At 49.8% G+C, this 13,824-nt stretch overlaps 7 protein-coding genes across 7 annotated transcripts; 3 read left to right on the top strand and 4 right to left on the bottom strand.

The window, feature by feature from the left end:
* Nucleotides 1–2,046: 2,046 nt before the first annotated feature.
* On the bottom strand, nucleotides 2,047–3,062 carry BJX68DRAFT_260334 (general substrate transporter; the record flags this gene model as incomplete). Its single annotated transcript, XM_071043863.1, has 3 exons — nucleotides 2,047–2,323; nucleotides 2,387–2,901; nucleotides 2,955–3,062. 3 exons carry the CDS (start codon nucleotides 3,060–3,062, stop codon nucleotides 2,047–2,049), a joined length of 900 nt encoding a protein of 299 aa, XP_070905605.1.
* A 587-nt stretch (nucleotides 3,063–3,649) lies between these two features.
* On the top strand, nucleotides 3,650–4,928 carry BJX68DRAFT_260335 (zinc-dependent alcohol dehydrogenase family protein; the record flags this gene model as incomplete). Its single annotated transcript, XM_071043864.1, has 5 exons — nucleotides 3,650–3,689; nucleotides 3,750–3,820; nucleotides 3,883–3,951; nucleotides 3,998–4,751; nucleotides 4,807–4,928. The coding sequence occupies 5 exons, from the start codon at nucleotides 3,650–3,652 to the stop codon at nucleotides 4,926–4,928; spliced, it is 1,056 nt and encodes a 351-aa protein (XP_070905606.1).
* A 268-nt stretch (nucleotides 4,929–5,196) lies between these two features.
* BJX68DRAFT_222734 (Zn(II)2Cys6 transcription factor) lies at nucleotides 5,197–8,117 on the bottom strand. The gene is made up of 3 exons (XM_071038031.1): nucleotides 7,614–8,117; nucleotides 6,666–7,473; nucleotides 5,197–6,614 (listed from the first exon to the last, which is right to left on the bottom strand). Exons 1-3 carry the CDS (start codon nucleotides 7,694–7,696, stop codon nucleotides 5,517–5,519), a joined length of 1,989 nt encoding a protein of 662 aa, XP_070905607.1. The 5' UTR covers nucleotides 7,697–8,117; the 3' UTR covers nucleotides 5,197–5,516.
* A 115-nt stretch (nucleotides 8,118–8,232) lies between these two features.
* On the bottom strand, nucleotides 8,233–9,307 carry BJX68DRAFT_260337 (SMP-30/gluconolactonase/LRE family protein; the record flags this gene model as incomplete). Its single annotated transcript, XM_071043865.1, has 2 exons — nucleotides 8,233–8,539; nucleotides 8,616–9,307. The coding sequence occupies 2 exons, from the start codon at nucleotides 9,305–9,307 to the stop codon at nucleotides 8,233–8,235; spliced, it is 999 nt and encodes a 332-aa protein (XP_070905608.1).
* A 339-nt stretch (nucleotides 9,308–9,646) lies between these two features.
* Nucleotides 9,647–10,555, top strand: BJX68DRAFT_251503 (class II fructose-bisphosphate aldolase; the record flags this gene model as incomplete). The annotated part of the gene is made up of 2 exons (XM_071042393.1): nucleotides 9,647–10,236; nucleotides 10,285–10,555. The coding sequence occupies 2 exons, from the start codon at nucleotides 9,647–9,649 to the stop codon at nucleotides 10,553–10,555; spliced, it is 861 nt and encodes a 286-aa protein (XP_070905609.1).
* Nucleotides 10,556–11,192: 637 nt separating this feature from the next.
* BJX68DRAFT_222740 (SDR family NAD(P)-dependent oxidoreductase) lies at nucleotides 11,193–12,250 on the bottom strand. The gene is made up of 3 exons (XM_071038032.1): nucleotides 12,143–12,250; nucleotides 11,782–12,075; nucleotides 11,193–11,727 (listed from the first exon to the last, which is right to left on the bottom strand). The coding sequence occupies exons 1-3, from the start codon at nucleotides 12,196–12,198 to the stop codon at nucleotides 11,265–11,267; spliced, it is 813 nt and encodes a 270-aa protein (XP_070905610.1). The 5' UTR covers nucleotides 12,199–12,250; the 3' UTR covers nucleotides 11,193–11,264.
* A 185-nt stretch (nucleotides 12,251–12,435) lies between these two features.
* Nucleotides 12,436–13,756, top strand: BJX68DRAFT_7262 (uncharacterized protein). The gene is made up of 3 exons (XM_071049662.1): nucleotides 12,436–12,696; nucleotides 12,763–13,187; nucleotides 13,268–13,756. The coding sequence occupies exons 1-3, from the start codon at nucleotides 12,636–12,638 to the stop codon at nucleotides 13,667–13,669; spliced, it is 888 nt and encodes a 295-aa protein (XP_070905611.1). The 5' UTR covers nucleotides 12,436–12,635; the 3' UTR covers nucleotides 13,670–13,756.
* Nucleotides 13,757–13,824: the final 68 nt, after the last annotated feature.

Consider the following 13,824-nt stretch of genomic DNA (forward strand, 5'->3'; position numbering starts at 1 on the left):
GCTGTAAGCTGAGAGAGAGACATAAGGTTGCATAAAGCTTTTGGTGCGTAGATAACGTTGGAAAGAGTGATGTACGTGTTGGCACTGTCTTGAGTGGATATGTTAAAGGCAACTGTTCCACCTCCTTCTGAGGTCAACTCATGATCTGTATCAGCGAGCTTTACCCGCATTCGTACTTTAGGTGTGAAGTCAATGAACAGAGATTGGTTATTGTAGAGGTGTAAATTTGCTCCTGAGTCTAGGACCCAACTATTCTGACTATCCTCTGACTGAGAAGTTGCTAGGGCGTATGAGGTACTGGAAATTATATATTCCGTATCCATAGTATTATCCTCCCTTCCCTTGCTCTGTTCCTCTGACTGCTGCACCTGACTAGAAGATGTCTGGTACATGGAGTCAGAGACTGGAGTGAGAGGGGATTCAGGATAGTACGTATGGTTAGAGTGACTTAGTTTCTTAGAGGTAGTTTGGTCTGGTTTAGCACCTTTTGTGGAGTTAAGATGTTGTGTGTTGGCTCGGAGTTCGTCTTCAAGAGCCTCCTTAAACTGTTTGTGGTTGGTAATGAATGATAGGGTAACGGATTGATTGGGTTGTGAGGTTATATTATCCTTTTTTGCCTTCCTGTCCTTTTATTCCTTGTGTTCCTTTTCCCGAAGTTTCATCCATTCTGGCCGTAGATCTGGATGAGCTTTGAAGCATTTTTCTTTAGGGTGATAACCTTTATAGCCTTGAGTGGGACATTTCTTGGAGTCTTTCTCTCCCGTGCTGTTATCTTTGGTATTGTCTCCAGTGTTTGGCTTGGTTGATTTCCCCTTTTTATCCCGCTTTATCTCTGCCTCCGCTTCCTGAAGTTGACACTTGATGCTGTCGAGGTCTGGCCAGTCGTGACCTTTCTGATTGTACAGGAGATTCATAACTTTAACCGTATCACCGAAGTTGGAGGTAAGGGATCGGAAGATTTTGGCTTGCATAGCACTGTCATCGTAATTCTGACCAACTTCCTTTAGGTGTGAAACATTGTCCTGTAGCTTGCTGAAGAAGTCGTCGAGGTCTTTGTAGTTCTTCAAATGCAGGTCTTCGATCTCTTTGTGAAGAATTTGAGCATACTGGTGATCTGATAGATGGTACTGATTTCCAAGGTATTCATAGGTAAGGTGAGGATCGTTGTAAGTGGTGATAACTGAGCGGATGGAATCAGAGACGTGTATTTGGAGTAGGGTAAGTGCCTTTACTTTATCTCTTTGACGCTTCCTGTAGGATTCCATGGCTTTATCAAACCGTTTTTCCGCAATTTTCACCTAGATAGCAGCGTATTGATTTCTTGCTTCTTGTGGCGGTACAGCTTTAGACGCACCTGGGGTTTGAAGAGCAGCAGGTGCTCTAGTAGTGATCTTTGCGTAAGCATCTTCAAAGAAGGTATCAATCTCAGGCTTGTCTACCTCAATACCCAAGCCAGAGATGACATCCCAGATTCCGAGGTACTGGGCGACCATCTTAATGTCTAATTCCCACTTAAAAAAGTTCTATTATCCAACTAACTTGCTGATCTTGAAGGCAGCAAGGTCTTTGAGTGGAACATCTTTGGTATCCACATCAAGCGGGGAATTGTTTGTGTTGTTTGGTGCGGACATATCGGAGTACAAACGGAGTGAGGGAAAAGTAGAAGATCTCAGAGTCCGTAGAGGAGTTCGACTGTCGGCAGGGTACAGAGAGAAGCGCAGAGGTGCTGGATCAGCCGTGTGTCAGGTAACGATGCTTAGTGGTTAAAGATATAACCAACTAGCGAGGGATGTATGACACAGCGATGGGTAGGGTAAATAGATGATAGAAAGTAAAGGATTAACCTAGGACATGCTACCATGTAGAACGTAAGAAGAAGAATAGATTCTGAGTAGCTGTATTTAACAGAGATAGATAATAAAAAGAAGGAATGACCACGCTAAGATACAGATATTTATATCCAGAGGTAATAAAGAGACATCTTAGCGTGGTTAAGCGAGAAGGTACTGAAAGGACAACAGAATGATCTAGAATATAGCTCTCCTTTCAACAGTAGTAGCTCGTAACATTAATGCCAACGAGCTGCTGCATTGATTGTGCTCCCATTCCTAGAATTAGGCGACGGATCGTCTTGGTGCCGGATTTGTTCGAACCCCGACCCCGGAGGAGATCGCCCCAGCTCATTCCATTGGTACGTTCGTACTCGACAGTGTATTTGATGCTCTGCATTTGGGATAGAACGAATGCGTCGGTTGTGGTCTTGTCCTCGATATCAGATAGAATCTTCAACGCTTCTTCATCTCGACCCTTTGTAATAAGCCATCTGGATAGACAATATAGGTTAGTGACCAGTTGTAACGCAGACGTGAGGTAAGGGTATCCTTACCTCGGAGACTCTGGAAGCCAAGGGATAACGAGGTAGATCATAATGATGAAGACCAGCTGGAAGGCAAGAGGAAACCGCCATGACACGGGACCGTTGGCAAAAGCAAGGCCATAGTTGAGCCAATTAGAGATAGAAAAGCCAACAAGCAAAAGAGCATTTTGTAGAATGACGAGCTTTCCTTTCAACCGGGCAGGGGCAGTCTCAGTCTGCCAGACAGCTACTGTTGAAGAGTTGATTCCATTGCCAATACCAGAGACAATTCGTGCAACCATCATATGAGGAACGCCGTAGGAGCTAGTCTGGAGCACTGCTCCAATGGTCATGATGAAGATTCCGAGAAGAACAGACTTCTTGCGTCCTAATTTTCCTCCGATCCAAGTTGCTAGAACTGCTCCCAAGAAACAGCCGACATTGTAGATGGCGGTCACTGTACTGAGAAGCTCGGTCTTTTCGGGGCCTTCCAGATCATGAACGCGAAGGTAATCCGGGGAGATAACGACGCCACCAAAGACACCCTACATTGTATTAGCACAACATTAGCCGAGACCATAGTCAAGCAATGACTTACCTGGTCGTAGCCATAGAGAGCCATATCGGCACCACAGCCGACAGCGAACCAAAAGGTCAGCCGGTTGCCCCTAAGGCCAGAAGGCGTTAAATGCTGGAGAAAGCCCATTTTGTCAGCCGGTCAAAAGATAAAGGCGGCTGTCTAGCCACCTGATTCTGATTGAGAATACAATGGGATCTGAGCATCTTTTATATGTGCTGCATGGTTCTATCTCCGGAATGTGCCATGCTTTCAGCGTACCCCACGGGGATGGACCAAAATTCGCACAGTTGGGACGATAATGGATAGAACGGGGTTCGAATTCACCCAATCAATCTTTAGAATCTAAGCAAAGCGACATTTTACGACCGAGACGATACAGAGAAAAGGATCGCCGTTCCCACGAGACGAGGACAGCCTAACGATGTTGCGGTTGATTGGATAGTTCCTGACTCGTGGAGATGAAACCTGAGCCGGTGTTGGGCTCGGTTCTCCAACATTCCAGGGAGGACTCCGTGAGCAGTACTGGAGAAGCCCTGTCGTCACCGTAGTCTGACAACTATGTGCATGTTTCGAGGCACTGAAGCGCTAGGTCCCCTTCTTTGATCGACATTGTCTCGGATAAAGGGCTTGGAGGAGCCCAAATGGAAACCAGAATTTTCCAAATCCAAATCCTCCTTGCTGAGTAAACTGCGACAAAAACACGTACTACCACGATGGATGTCTTCAACCTTCCGAATCAAATGAAAGCTCTTGGTATGTTAACATGAGTTTGGGCAGAAGGCGAATGCAGTCTGAATTGAGCTGACTACGCAGAGTACGCGGAAGCTAGGAAACCGCGAGTAGTTGAGAAGCCTCTGCCGGAGGTCCGAGAAAATGACCTGCTGGTATTTCTTCACGGTCCCAGAAAACAATCTCCATAAAACTGACCAGCCTTGTATGGATATAGATAAGAGTGAAAGCCTGCGGCGTATGCGGAACCGACTTACATATCCACGACGGAGAGTTCGGAGCTCAGGTAAAAAGCACCGTCGCTATAAGTGACTTACAGCTGACGGCTATAGTTCCCAGTAGTTCCGGGTCATGAAACAGTCGGTGTGGTGGCCGCATTCGGATCTAAGGTCAAGGGCTTTGTAGTTGGTGATCGCGTGGTGGCAGACAACTCGGAACTGTGTGGAGAATGCTTTTACTGTCGCCGTGGAAAGGAACTTTTCTGCGAGAAGTTCGTTGCACACGGCGTGACTGCCGATGGTGGCTTTGCCGAATACGCCGTATACCCAGCTAAGAGAGTCTTCCCTTTCAAGGGCATCTCAGATGTAGACGCAACGCTGATTGAGCCTGCAGCCTGTGCGGCGCACGGAATCGATAAGATTGCACCTCATATGGGATCTAAGGTGCTGTTGTTTGGCGCTGGTCCGACAGGGTTGGTTCTTGCACAACTGCTGCGTCAAAACGGAGGGTGCTATGTCGTGGTAGCAGCTCCAGAGGGGGTCAAAATGTCGCTCGCCAGGTCTCTCGACGCCGCAGACGAATATATCGACCTCCCTCGAGATGCGGCAGCTTCGGCCGCGCTGCTCGAGAAAATGCATAACGACAATCCATATGGATTCGATATTGTTGTCGAAGCCACAGGTAGTGCGAAGATATTGGAGAAGGCGCTTGACTTTGTTCAAAAGGGAGGAAAGCTGGTGGTGTACGGGGTTTATAACGATGATGATCGCATATCGCTGCCGCCGAATCGGATATTTAAACATGAGATACAAGTCCTCGGGTCCTTCAGTGAAATGAACAAGTTCCCTGCGGCGATTGACTACCTCGGTTAGTTCCCCCTATACCCTTCCTGTATTGATCAGTGACTGACCCCTACAATCAGCGACGGGCAAGGTTCGTGTTACTGGCATTATCAACCAGACGTTCAAAGTCGAGCAGTGGGAGGAGTGCCTGGAGGCGATGAGGACGAAGAAAGTGATCAAGGCAGCGATTGTTTTCGATTAGACCAAAGTTACGCGTAAAGGAGAATATATAATTCCTCGGGTGTTTGTTGAGCGAAAAGTGACACTACTCAAGTGCCCCAGACGAACTAGTGCATCTGCCCCTCCAGGACAAGCTTGCCTGCTTCCATGTTCCCCAATGTTCTCCACCACCAAGTCCTTCTTCTTCAGTGGTGCTATACCAGGGTATAAAGTGCTCTGGGTTATTTCAGACCCCACCATTCCGAATTGAAGCTACCAGTTCCGCTATCACCTAGAACTGAAGTTTGCGAGCTAGATTTAACTCCTACTGGCTCGTAATAGAATCAATCAATCACTAATGATGACATATATAATGGCCGCGGCACGCCAAGGGCTTGAGAGTACTCTTTAGCCACGGTAGAGCCGTGCCTGCATCAGCTCTGCCTTGTTAAGACGCTCGTTGGCCCCCAGAAATAGGCTATATAGATATATATCCAACAGATAACGAGATCTCGATGGCAATATGAACCGTCACTTCCATGTGTGATCTGACACACAGCTCAAACTTTGAACCAGCGCTTCGACCCGGTGAGACACAGTCGGTCCGGAATCATCACCACGAAACACTTGACTACCGATTGTTCAGTAGAATGCTTGCGTATGTTCCTGTCCCACTCTGTTCCTCATGGGATTCGAACGTCCTCCACATCTGCTTCAACTCACTGCCAAATGAGTGAACAGGCCACCCAGTTCGTTGACGACACGACTCCAGGAGCTCTAGTACGCAGTCGCGAGATCGACTGTCTTGTGTGAACGTTCCCGCTATAAATAAACATTGGGAAGATATCAAGCTCGATGCATCATCTTTCAACGCCATGGCAATTCCACAAATGATCTCCACACATTGCCGAATGCTCGTTTGCCGCTCCAGGAATTGATCTATCCCGTAGAGACAAGGCTCATGTGAGGCAATCAGAATATGTGCAACACAGTGTAGTTGCACAGCAACAGCAAATGCAGGAGTCCTAATCCAGATGGGACGGAAGGGCGCCTTGGTGCTGACCGTCGTGGGCAATGGAGTGAACTCGACCGTTAGATGGCTCCACCATTCGTCTAGCATATTGCGCAAATGCTTCGCCCTGTCAATCCTTGCCTGCAGATTGATTTCCGCAAGAAGGCTCTCCTCCCGTGAGCAGTAGTTTATGACCTTTGCAAGGACAAACATAGAGCGAGACGCAAGCTCCGCTGGAGAGAGAGACGCGTATGTCTTTTTAGGGACCCAAAACGTTAATGTCTTGCGCCTCTCTCGATATGCCGCCCAAACATCTTGGCAGAGCCACGCCCACCAAACTGCACTTTTAAGTCCACCAGAATCTCCATGGATCACCTGAGAACGCTGGATCAGGAAGACACCTTCCAAGTGCCGCTGCCAGTCCTGACTCGAGTCATCCAGCATCTCATATGTTGAAATAATGAGTGTGGTTGCAAGAAGTTCCAAACTAGTTTTATAGCTGGAATATTGCATAGCTTTTTGCACGTAGTGTAGGGTCTGGTAGTAGTACTGGAGCGCCGCTTCGCGATGGCTTTGGTGGTCAGGTGTCGGCCCTTCTGGATTGAGCGCTATATGACGAGAAGAGAGGGCTAGAACGGCGTTCAGGAGCCCGGCATTGCGCATCGCAAGATGAGGAACGAAGGTGGAGAATTTGTTTGTCGGGTCGAAGAGATCAATCTACACTTAGTGGTTAGAAATGTGAAGAAACGAACTATACAAGAGCCATACCCAGGGGCTAACACGCTGCACAAAGTTCTCAAAGAGAGAATACTCCCGCGGAAGAAGCTGAATCGGCTCTTGCGCTTGCCATAACGTCTCCTCAGAGGATGAACCCACAGGCGAGTCAACCGGATGCGTATCCACGTCACGAAGGTTGTGATCTACAATCCTAGTTGCGCGCTGTAGAGGCGTGATTTGCGATACATCCGTACCTTCAAGTCGCTCCAAAGAGCTAATGTCTGGATAGTCTGCGCCTGGAACTTGGGGACTCTCTCTGATAGCATCATTCGCAAGCAGGTCGAACCACCTTACGGTGGCGGTATTAACCGTTAACCTAGGAGATCCTATAGAGCTTGTGACGGAATGTGGTATATCAGGGGAATAGTGTGTGGCAAGGGCATTGCCAATATTATGCGGGGATGTGGTATGATCAATGGCTACAATGGCGGCAAGTTGGTCGAGCGGATGTAACAGAGAATGGCCATTGCCCTGAGGCCAGGAGGAGATAGTTGAAATTTGCGGTTCATGCGGCGAAGGTACCCCAGGCGACTGGTCGGGGCCTGCTCCTGTAAATGATGAAGGATCAAAGGGAACGGATGGATGTGTTATAGTCGCGGGGCGTTGCTCCCCGCCATGCTCTTCCACAGGTTCTTCAGGGGGTTCTGCAGGAGAATTCTGAAGAGGCTCTTCAGACGGCTCAATACGGCTGCGAAGGTCGGATAGCTGCGAGTAAACGCATTGCCGGCTGACCTTGAGGCAGGGACCACAGGCTGGCTTGACTTCGTCGCATTTCAGGTGCCGCTTGCGACAAGTTGCACTACAATTATTCGTCAGTAATTATTCAAGATGATGTTTCAAGTAGCGCTGCGATTAAACAGAGTCCAAGCAAGCAGCAACCAACGCGAAACCAAAATCGGCAGGGAGCACTGCGAGCAAGTAGCAGAGAAATATACACACCAGCCAGTTGTCGTGCGCAGACCGCGTCCACGGGATTTTCGATTGCGAGATAGTCGAACAGGCGTGGAAGTATCATTGACCATCCTGGTAATCTGAAGTCGCGAATCGACGAGTGATGGTCATTGCGATCGTGGTGTGCGAGTGCTGCCGTCTCGAGGTAGTAGTGGAGAAGAGAGGAACGGATTTTCTGCCTGAGGCCTGAATCTGGGGCGTTTCCTCGGTAGAACCCCAAAATTCGCCTCCGATACTAGCTAAGCCTAGTTGAGAGCCTGGGGCACAAATGATTTCCACCATGGATAAAATCCGTGCTTTGAGGTTCAACATGGAATTTGGAATGGAGGGGTACAAGGTGGCCATCGAGGTGCTTGCGAGTTCAATCATCATTTGCTAGCGATGCCATTTGATTGCATGCTCGCCTGGGCACCTGGGCACCCTGGGCAACGAGCTGGTACTTTCTAGATTGGTCTAGCCCTCGCAGAAACCTGAAGTCAACTTTCAGCCTGAGGTCTCTTGACGAGTGGTTTAATGTAGCTACATATTGAACTTGACTGTCCAAGTGTTTTTTGATTAATGAACCTGTCAACTACTCAAAGACGTGGCATAACCTGGACACCCCTAGCTAGATGCCAAGGAGTGCCCCTTTGACAGCGCCTTTCAAGCTCGCTTTCCACAGCCGACTCTCATTCAACAGAAACATTTCTCCATTCCTCCCAAAGCAAAAGTTCGCAACGCCTCCTTCGACCAAAATCCGCCCAAGAAGTTCTCCCCCAGGCGACCAGACGTTGACTCCGTCTCCGCAGCCACTATAGACATTTCCTTTCAAATCCGTCTTGATCCCGTCGGGTATTGCGCTGTCGGCCATGGCGAATAAGCGGCGATTCGTGAGGAATGGTTGACCATGGTATAACACGACGTCGAATGCATAGCTGGTTATCTGTTAGCTTTCACGATTTCCGAGAAACTGTGACAGGTTGGATGGAGCTCTTAGGCTCCAAATCTTACATTGATGATGGTCTGGTGTCATCGCTCGTTCCATCTCCATGGATCCAATCTGTGTCGGTTACATAGACAACCTTCTCATCTGGCGAGAAACAGATGCCATTCGGTCTCCCAAACCCATCCGCCATAGCGCGAATGCTCCCGTCAACTGGATTGAATCGATAGACCTGATTCGGGAGCCTAGGCGCAGGTCGATACCCCTGCTCATACCCATATATTGGGTCGGTGAACCAGATGGTGCCATCGCTGTGGACAACAACATCGTTGACGGAGTTGAACGGTCGGCCGTGGAAATCGCTTTTCAGGAGTGTCGTCAAATATGGAGGCGTGATGGACATATGATACAGTCCGCTTGGCGCATCCATTGACCCCTGCGCGCAGACGATAATACCATCCTTGTAGTTGACTCCGCCATTGGCCATTGGAATCGGGACCGAGATTTCCTCACATGTTACCGGACTTGAAGCGCTGGCCTTGTCGAGGTGGACTCTGCTGATTTGGACTCTTTGCCCGGCGACTGCGTCATGGATGCGATTGCTCGTTATGAAGAGTTCATTGCGGGAGGCAATGAATATACCCGCTTCGTGAGCGAACGGATATGAATCATTCTCGGCTAGAAGCTCCAGAGTCGGCCCTTCACCGAGCATTGCGCGAAACGCGTCATTGTGGACAACGAATGGGCTGGAGGATGACATGGTATCGGCTGATGACCGAACAACCATGTACATTTGAGGGGCAGTTTATATCCCGACTCCCCGAAGGTCGTCACTCGGGTCGCCCGTATCGGTACATGTGGGTCAGCGCCCCAAAGCGACGATTCGCCTTGATCAAGGCACCTCCAATGTGTGGGGCACGGGAATCTGGGAAAATCGCAGGTCTTCCGTGAGAACTGTACCCCGTCTCGCGGCACAGTGGCTCCAGCAAATTTCGCGCAAACTCGGTCGGAGAACAGCATCATACATATTCAGCACGATAGCCCTGGCTGAGAAAAAAACTGCGCCTATTACTGAAGCAGCAACCGACAATAAAACACCATGGCTGACTGGAAAGAAACAAACACCCATATCCGCATCCTCCGCGATGCCGAAGCGGGCGGGTACGGCGTGGTCGCGGTAATCGCATACAACATCGAGCAAGTCTACGGATTCATCGAAGCCGCCAAAGTCGCGCGATCTCCTCTCATCATCCAATTCTTCCCATGGGCTATTCAGACCTTCGATGGTATGCTCGTGCGGGCGGCCGCTGAAGCCGCTAAGAACGCTGGCGTTCCCATTTCCATTCATCTCGACCATTGCCAGTCGGAAGAACTTCTCCAGAAGGCAGCAGAGCTGCCATTCGACAGCATCATGGTCGACATGTCACATTACGAGAAGGAGGAGAATATTCGCAAAACAGCCCACTGGGTGCGGCATTGCAACGAGAGGCATATCGCCACGGAAGCTGAGCCGGGCCGCATCGAAGGTGGAGAGGATGGAGTCATGGATACCGCGGGATTAAAAGCTTGTATGACGACGCCAGAGGAGGTTGATGAGTTTGTTGCGACGGGAGTGGACACTCTGGCTCCCGCGTTTGGCAACGTTCATGGTGAATATGGCCCGCAGGGACCTCAGTTGGATTTTGAAAGGTACAGACCCGCAGAAAGTTTCAACTGCTCATTTCTGACATAACACAGACTCGAGAAGATCCGATCATACGCGAACCGCAGAGTGCGTATCGCGGTACACGGGACGAATGGGTTTCCGCCTGAGTTGGTAAAACGTTGTATTGCAGCCGGAGCAAGCAAGGTCAATGTCAACAGACTGGTGCTTGATGACTACTACGATCATCTCTACGCAAGCGCCGGGAAGATGCCTCATACAAAGCTGATTGAGGAGGGGATAGAAAAGGTCGTTAACTTGACGGTCAAATGGTTGGAAATCGTTGGTTCAGCAGGGAAAGCTTGAAGGGCTACAGCAGCCCTTTTACGGCTGCACAGCAGGGTTGTTCATCCATTCGCAAACTAGAAATAGAACTTTCAGCGTCATGATTTTAGGGTCTGTTCAGTTCATGATAGGGAGGCCGATTCATCAACTGACTGCTTTTGGCAGGCACGACTAGCAACTCTGGGGACCTAATGGGTCAGCCCTTCCAGAAACCGCAACCCTGCCAGGTCGTGCCTTCCTTCCGTCCGAATTTAATCCATATATGAGGAAAGAGCCACCCTCAACCGCACCTTCCTCGCCTGTTGCTCGTACACAAGGCAAGAGCGACCCGCGGGCCGTGGTTTCCTCGCTTGGAAACATACGTATAACGGAAGGAGCGATCGACTGCTCGGCGGGGGGTGCCTGCCTTGTCAGCACAACTCGATGTTGAGGAAAGAGCTACCCAGCGCCGTTCCTTCCTCTCCTGGTTACTTAAGTATAAGAGGAAGGAACGACCAGTTGCGCGTTCCTTCCTCAGATATTCAGCCTCTAAGAGGAAAAAGCTACCCTTATCGTACTTTTCTTTTGTGCCACTGACCGAGTATAGAAAAGGAAGGAACAAGTGCCCTTCCTGTCAACATCTTTCAGGTCCCTTACTACGAGCTATCAATCGCCCTTGCCTAACCCAGTCGCACATTCTACACTAAGCGCATGCCCACAAGCGGACAACGACGATGTATTTCTACTAGAATTACTGCAAGTTGCTAAACATTCCTCCATCAGCTAACGACCCTGACCCGTTGACATATCGGCTCATGTGTTCAGAGGCCAGGAACACCGCCGGCCCTGCTATATCTTCTGGATCTCCAATCCTTCCCAGCGGAATTCGTCCCTCGAGATATGCCTTCTTTGTCGGGTTCTTCATATCGTGGTCCGCCAGCTGCGTGTTGATTGTCCCTGGAAGTAGCGCGTTGCATCGGATTTTATGTTGGCCCAACGAGATTGCCATCGATTGCATGAGCGATAATACCGCTGCTTTTGTCGGCGTATAGTGTGTTTGTAGTCCACCTCCGACCAGCGCACTCACTGATGATATGGCGATGATGGATCCTCCTTCGCCTTGCTCGACCATTTGACGGGCAGCCGCTTGACAGGAATAAAATGCGCCTTGAACATTTACATCGAGACTCTGCTTTAGGAGGGCTGGCTCGATCCTGGCAGCTCAAGGTTAGCTTGCCGCTGTATTCCAAGGCATCGGAGTTGCTCACTCCAGGAATTCAGCCTGTTTGAAAACGCCTGCGTTCGCAACAAAGATGTCCAGCCTTCCCCATTGCTTCACAGCCGCCTGAACGAGGTCCTTCGATGTCTGCGGGTCCGTGACGTCCCCAGCCAGTTCGAGGACTTGTCCCGCAGGGGAGCCGTTCTTGTGCAGTGCGTCTACCTCCGCCAAGAGGCTGTGGCGCAGGTGTTCATCCTTGGGTAAACCCAGGTGGTTGATAGCGACGTTGCAGCCTTGCCTGATAAATTCGAGAGCAATTGCCCGGCCGATTCCAGTTGTCCCCCTTTGTCATTTCTCAGATTAGTTTTGTTCCAGATAACTTGGACATACTATAGTATTCAGGAACTTACCCTGTGATGGCGGCAGTTTTGCCCTTCAAGATGTTCCACGCTGGGAGTGTAGCCATGTTGAGACTTAATGAAACAGTGAGACCCGAGACTAACGGGCAAATGCGAATCCATCCTGTCTATCTTATTGTCTTCTGTCCTGGATACTTTTTTTGCGGAGCAATTCACTCCCCGCAGTGGGGTGAGCACGGATGCCCGCGAGACGGTGAACACCCCTCCATCATTTCCCCGATCCCCACCCGAGGCCTAACGTCAGCTCAGATTGGTCACCCCTCATGTCTGTACTCGTGTCGAGGGTAAAATATAGTACTACCTAGGTAGTATGCAATGCAAGTGTATCCCCTCGTCATCATGGATCGAGTCCTGCTGATCTCCAACAAGGTACAATCAACAATTGATTGTTATAAGTAGTTCGTCTCTCACTTTTTTACTTTTGCTGGCCCCTCCCAACATTCTCATCTGCAGATACCCCTCCAGCCCCTCATTCTCCTCCAAGATGTCTCAATCCACAGAACAGCCTCAAACTGAGCTCACGCTCACCTCCAAAGTCATTGCCAGTACGCTCCTCCCCCGCTATTCCCCAGTTTTTGACAGCATTGAACAAGAATAACACTTCCCCGCAGTCACCGGCGCCAACCGCGGAATCGGCCTTGGTATCGCAGAGTCCTGCCTGGTCAACGGCGCCGCAGCAGTCTACTCAATCGACATCAGCGACGAGACAGGCGATGACTTCGCTGTGCTCTCCAAGCGTTTCCCCGGAAAGCTCCACGCCATCACAGCCAACGTCACTGAAGAAGAAACGATCATCGCGGCCATCGACAAGATCATTGCTGAGGCCGGAGGCTTACATGGTATGGTTGTGAACGCTGGCCGAACACACCACAAGGCCGCGCTCGATTTCACAAAGGATGAGATTACCACACTTTTCAACGTCAACCTCTTTGGGGCTTTCTTCACTGCTCGTGCTGCGGCAAAGGCGTTTATCAAGCAAGGGGTTAAGGGGAGTATCGTTTTCACGGCGAGTATGGCGTCTTACCGGCCGAACAAGGTACGTTTCCTCTCTTCTCATCTGCTCTTTGAGACCTACTAGTAGTATCTCTGTGGGATCGTGCTAACAGTGCGTTCTAGCGCGTCCCCTCAGCACCCTACGGCGCTTCCAAGGCTGGTATCCGCAACATGACACACACGCTCGCTATGGAATGGGCGCAGTACAACATCCGCGTAAACAGTGTTTCCCCCGGACTTGTTCAAACAGCAATGACATACTGGGTGCCTCAGCAGCCTGATTGGGAGCAGCAATTGAAGTACTACGGTGGTATGCCGAGACTGGCTGATACCCGGGAGCTTGGTGGAGCCTATGTCTACTTGTTGAGTGATGCTGCGAGCTACACGACCAGCATTGATATCCCTGTCAATGGAGTTATCGGAAGTAAGTTCTGGCTCTTTGATTTGAGAGTTTTGGGTGCTGATTGGTTGCAGTTTGTTAAGAGTGGATGTTGGGGACGCCGGGGCTTCCAATCGCGGCTATGACAACATGGTTGGTATTCCTGTAAAAGAATGAATAGACCAATTTACTTCGCTTTGTGATCACACTGATTATAGTAGCTCGTAATAACGGCATAAGTCTCCACATAAGCATCTGTTACTTGTCATCCTGAACCCATTGTAGAGGCAGCTGAATTGTC

This window comes from Aspergillus pseudodeflectus (assembly GCF_044049435.1).
Source record: "Aspergillus pseudodeflectus strain CBS 756.74 chromosome Unknown BJX68scaffold_1, whole genome shotgun sequence".
Taxonomy (NCBI): domain Eukaryota; kingdom Fungi; phylum Ascomycota; class Eurotiomycetes; order Eurotiales; family Aspergillaceae; genus Aspergillus; species Aspergillus pseudodeflectus.

Bases quoted from the DNA above. Each gene is read 5' to 3' on its own strand.
- BJX68DRAFT_7262 (XM_071049662.1), top strand. From the start codon at position 12,636: ATGTCTCAATCCACAGAACAGCCTCAAACTGAGCTCACGCTCACCTCC. The intron at 12,697-12,762 runs GTACGCTCCTCC...ACTTCCCCGCAG, and splicing joins CACCTCCAAAGTCATTGCCA to TCACCGGCGCCAACCGCGGA. The intron at 13,188-13,267 runs GTACGTTTCCTC...AGTGCGTTCTAG, and splicing joins CGTCTTACCGGCCGAACAAG to CGCGTCCCCTCAGCACCCTA.
- BJX68DRAFT_222740 (XM_071038032.1), bottom strand. From the start codon at position 12,198: ATGGCTACACTCCCAGCGTGGAACATCTTGAAGGGCAAAACTGCCGCC. The intron at 12,076-12,142 runs GTAAGTTCCTGA...GAAATGACAAAG, and splicing joins AAAACTGCCGCCATCACAGG to GGGGACAACTGGAATCGGCC. The intron at 11,728-11,781 runs GTGAGCAACTCC...TTGAGCTGCCAG, and splicing joins AAACAGGCTGAATTCCTGGA to GATCGAGCCAGCCCTCCTAA.
- BJX68DRAFT_222734 (XM_071038031.1), bottom strand. From the start codon at position 7,696: ATGGTCAATGATACTTCCACGCCTGTTCGACTATCTCGCAATCGAAAA. The intron at 7,474-7,613 runs GTGTGTATATTT...GAATAATTGTAG, and splicing joins CTGCGCACGACAACTGGCTG to TGCAACTTGTCGCAAGCGGC. The intron at 6,615-6,665 runs GTATGGCTCTTG...CACTAAGTGTAG, and splicing joins TGCAGCGTGTTAGCCCCTGG to ATTGATCTCTTCGACCCGAC.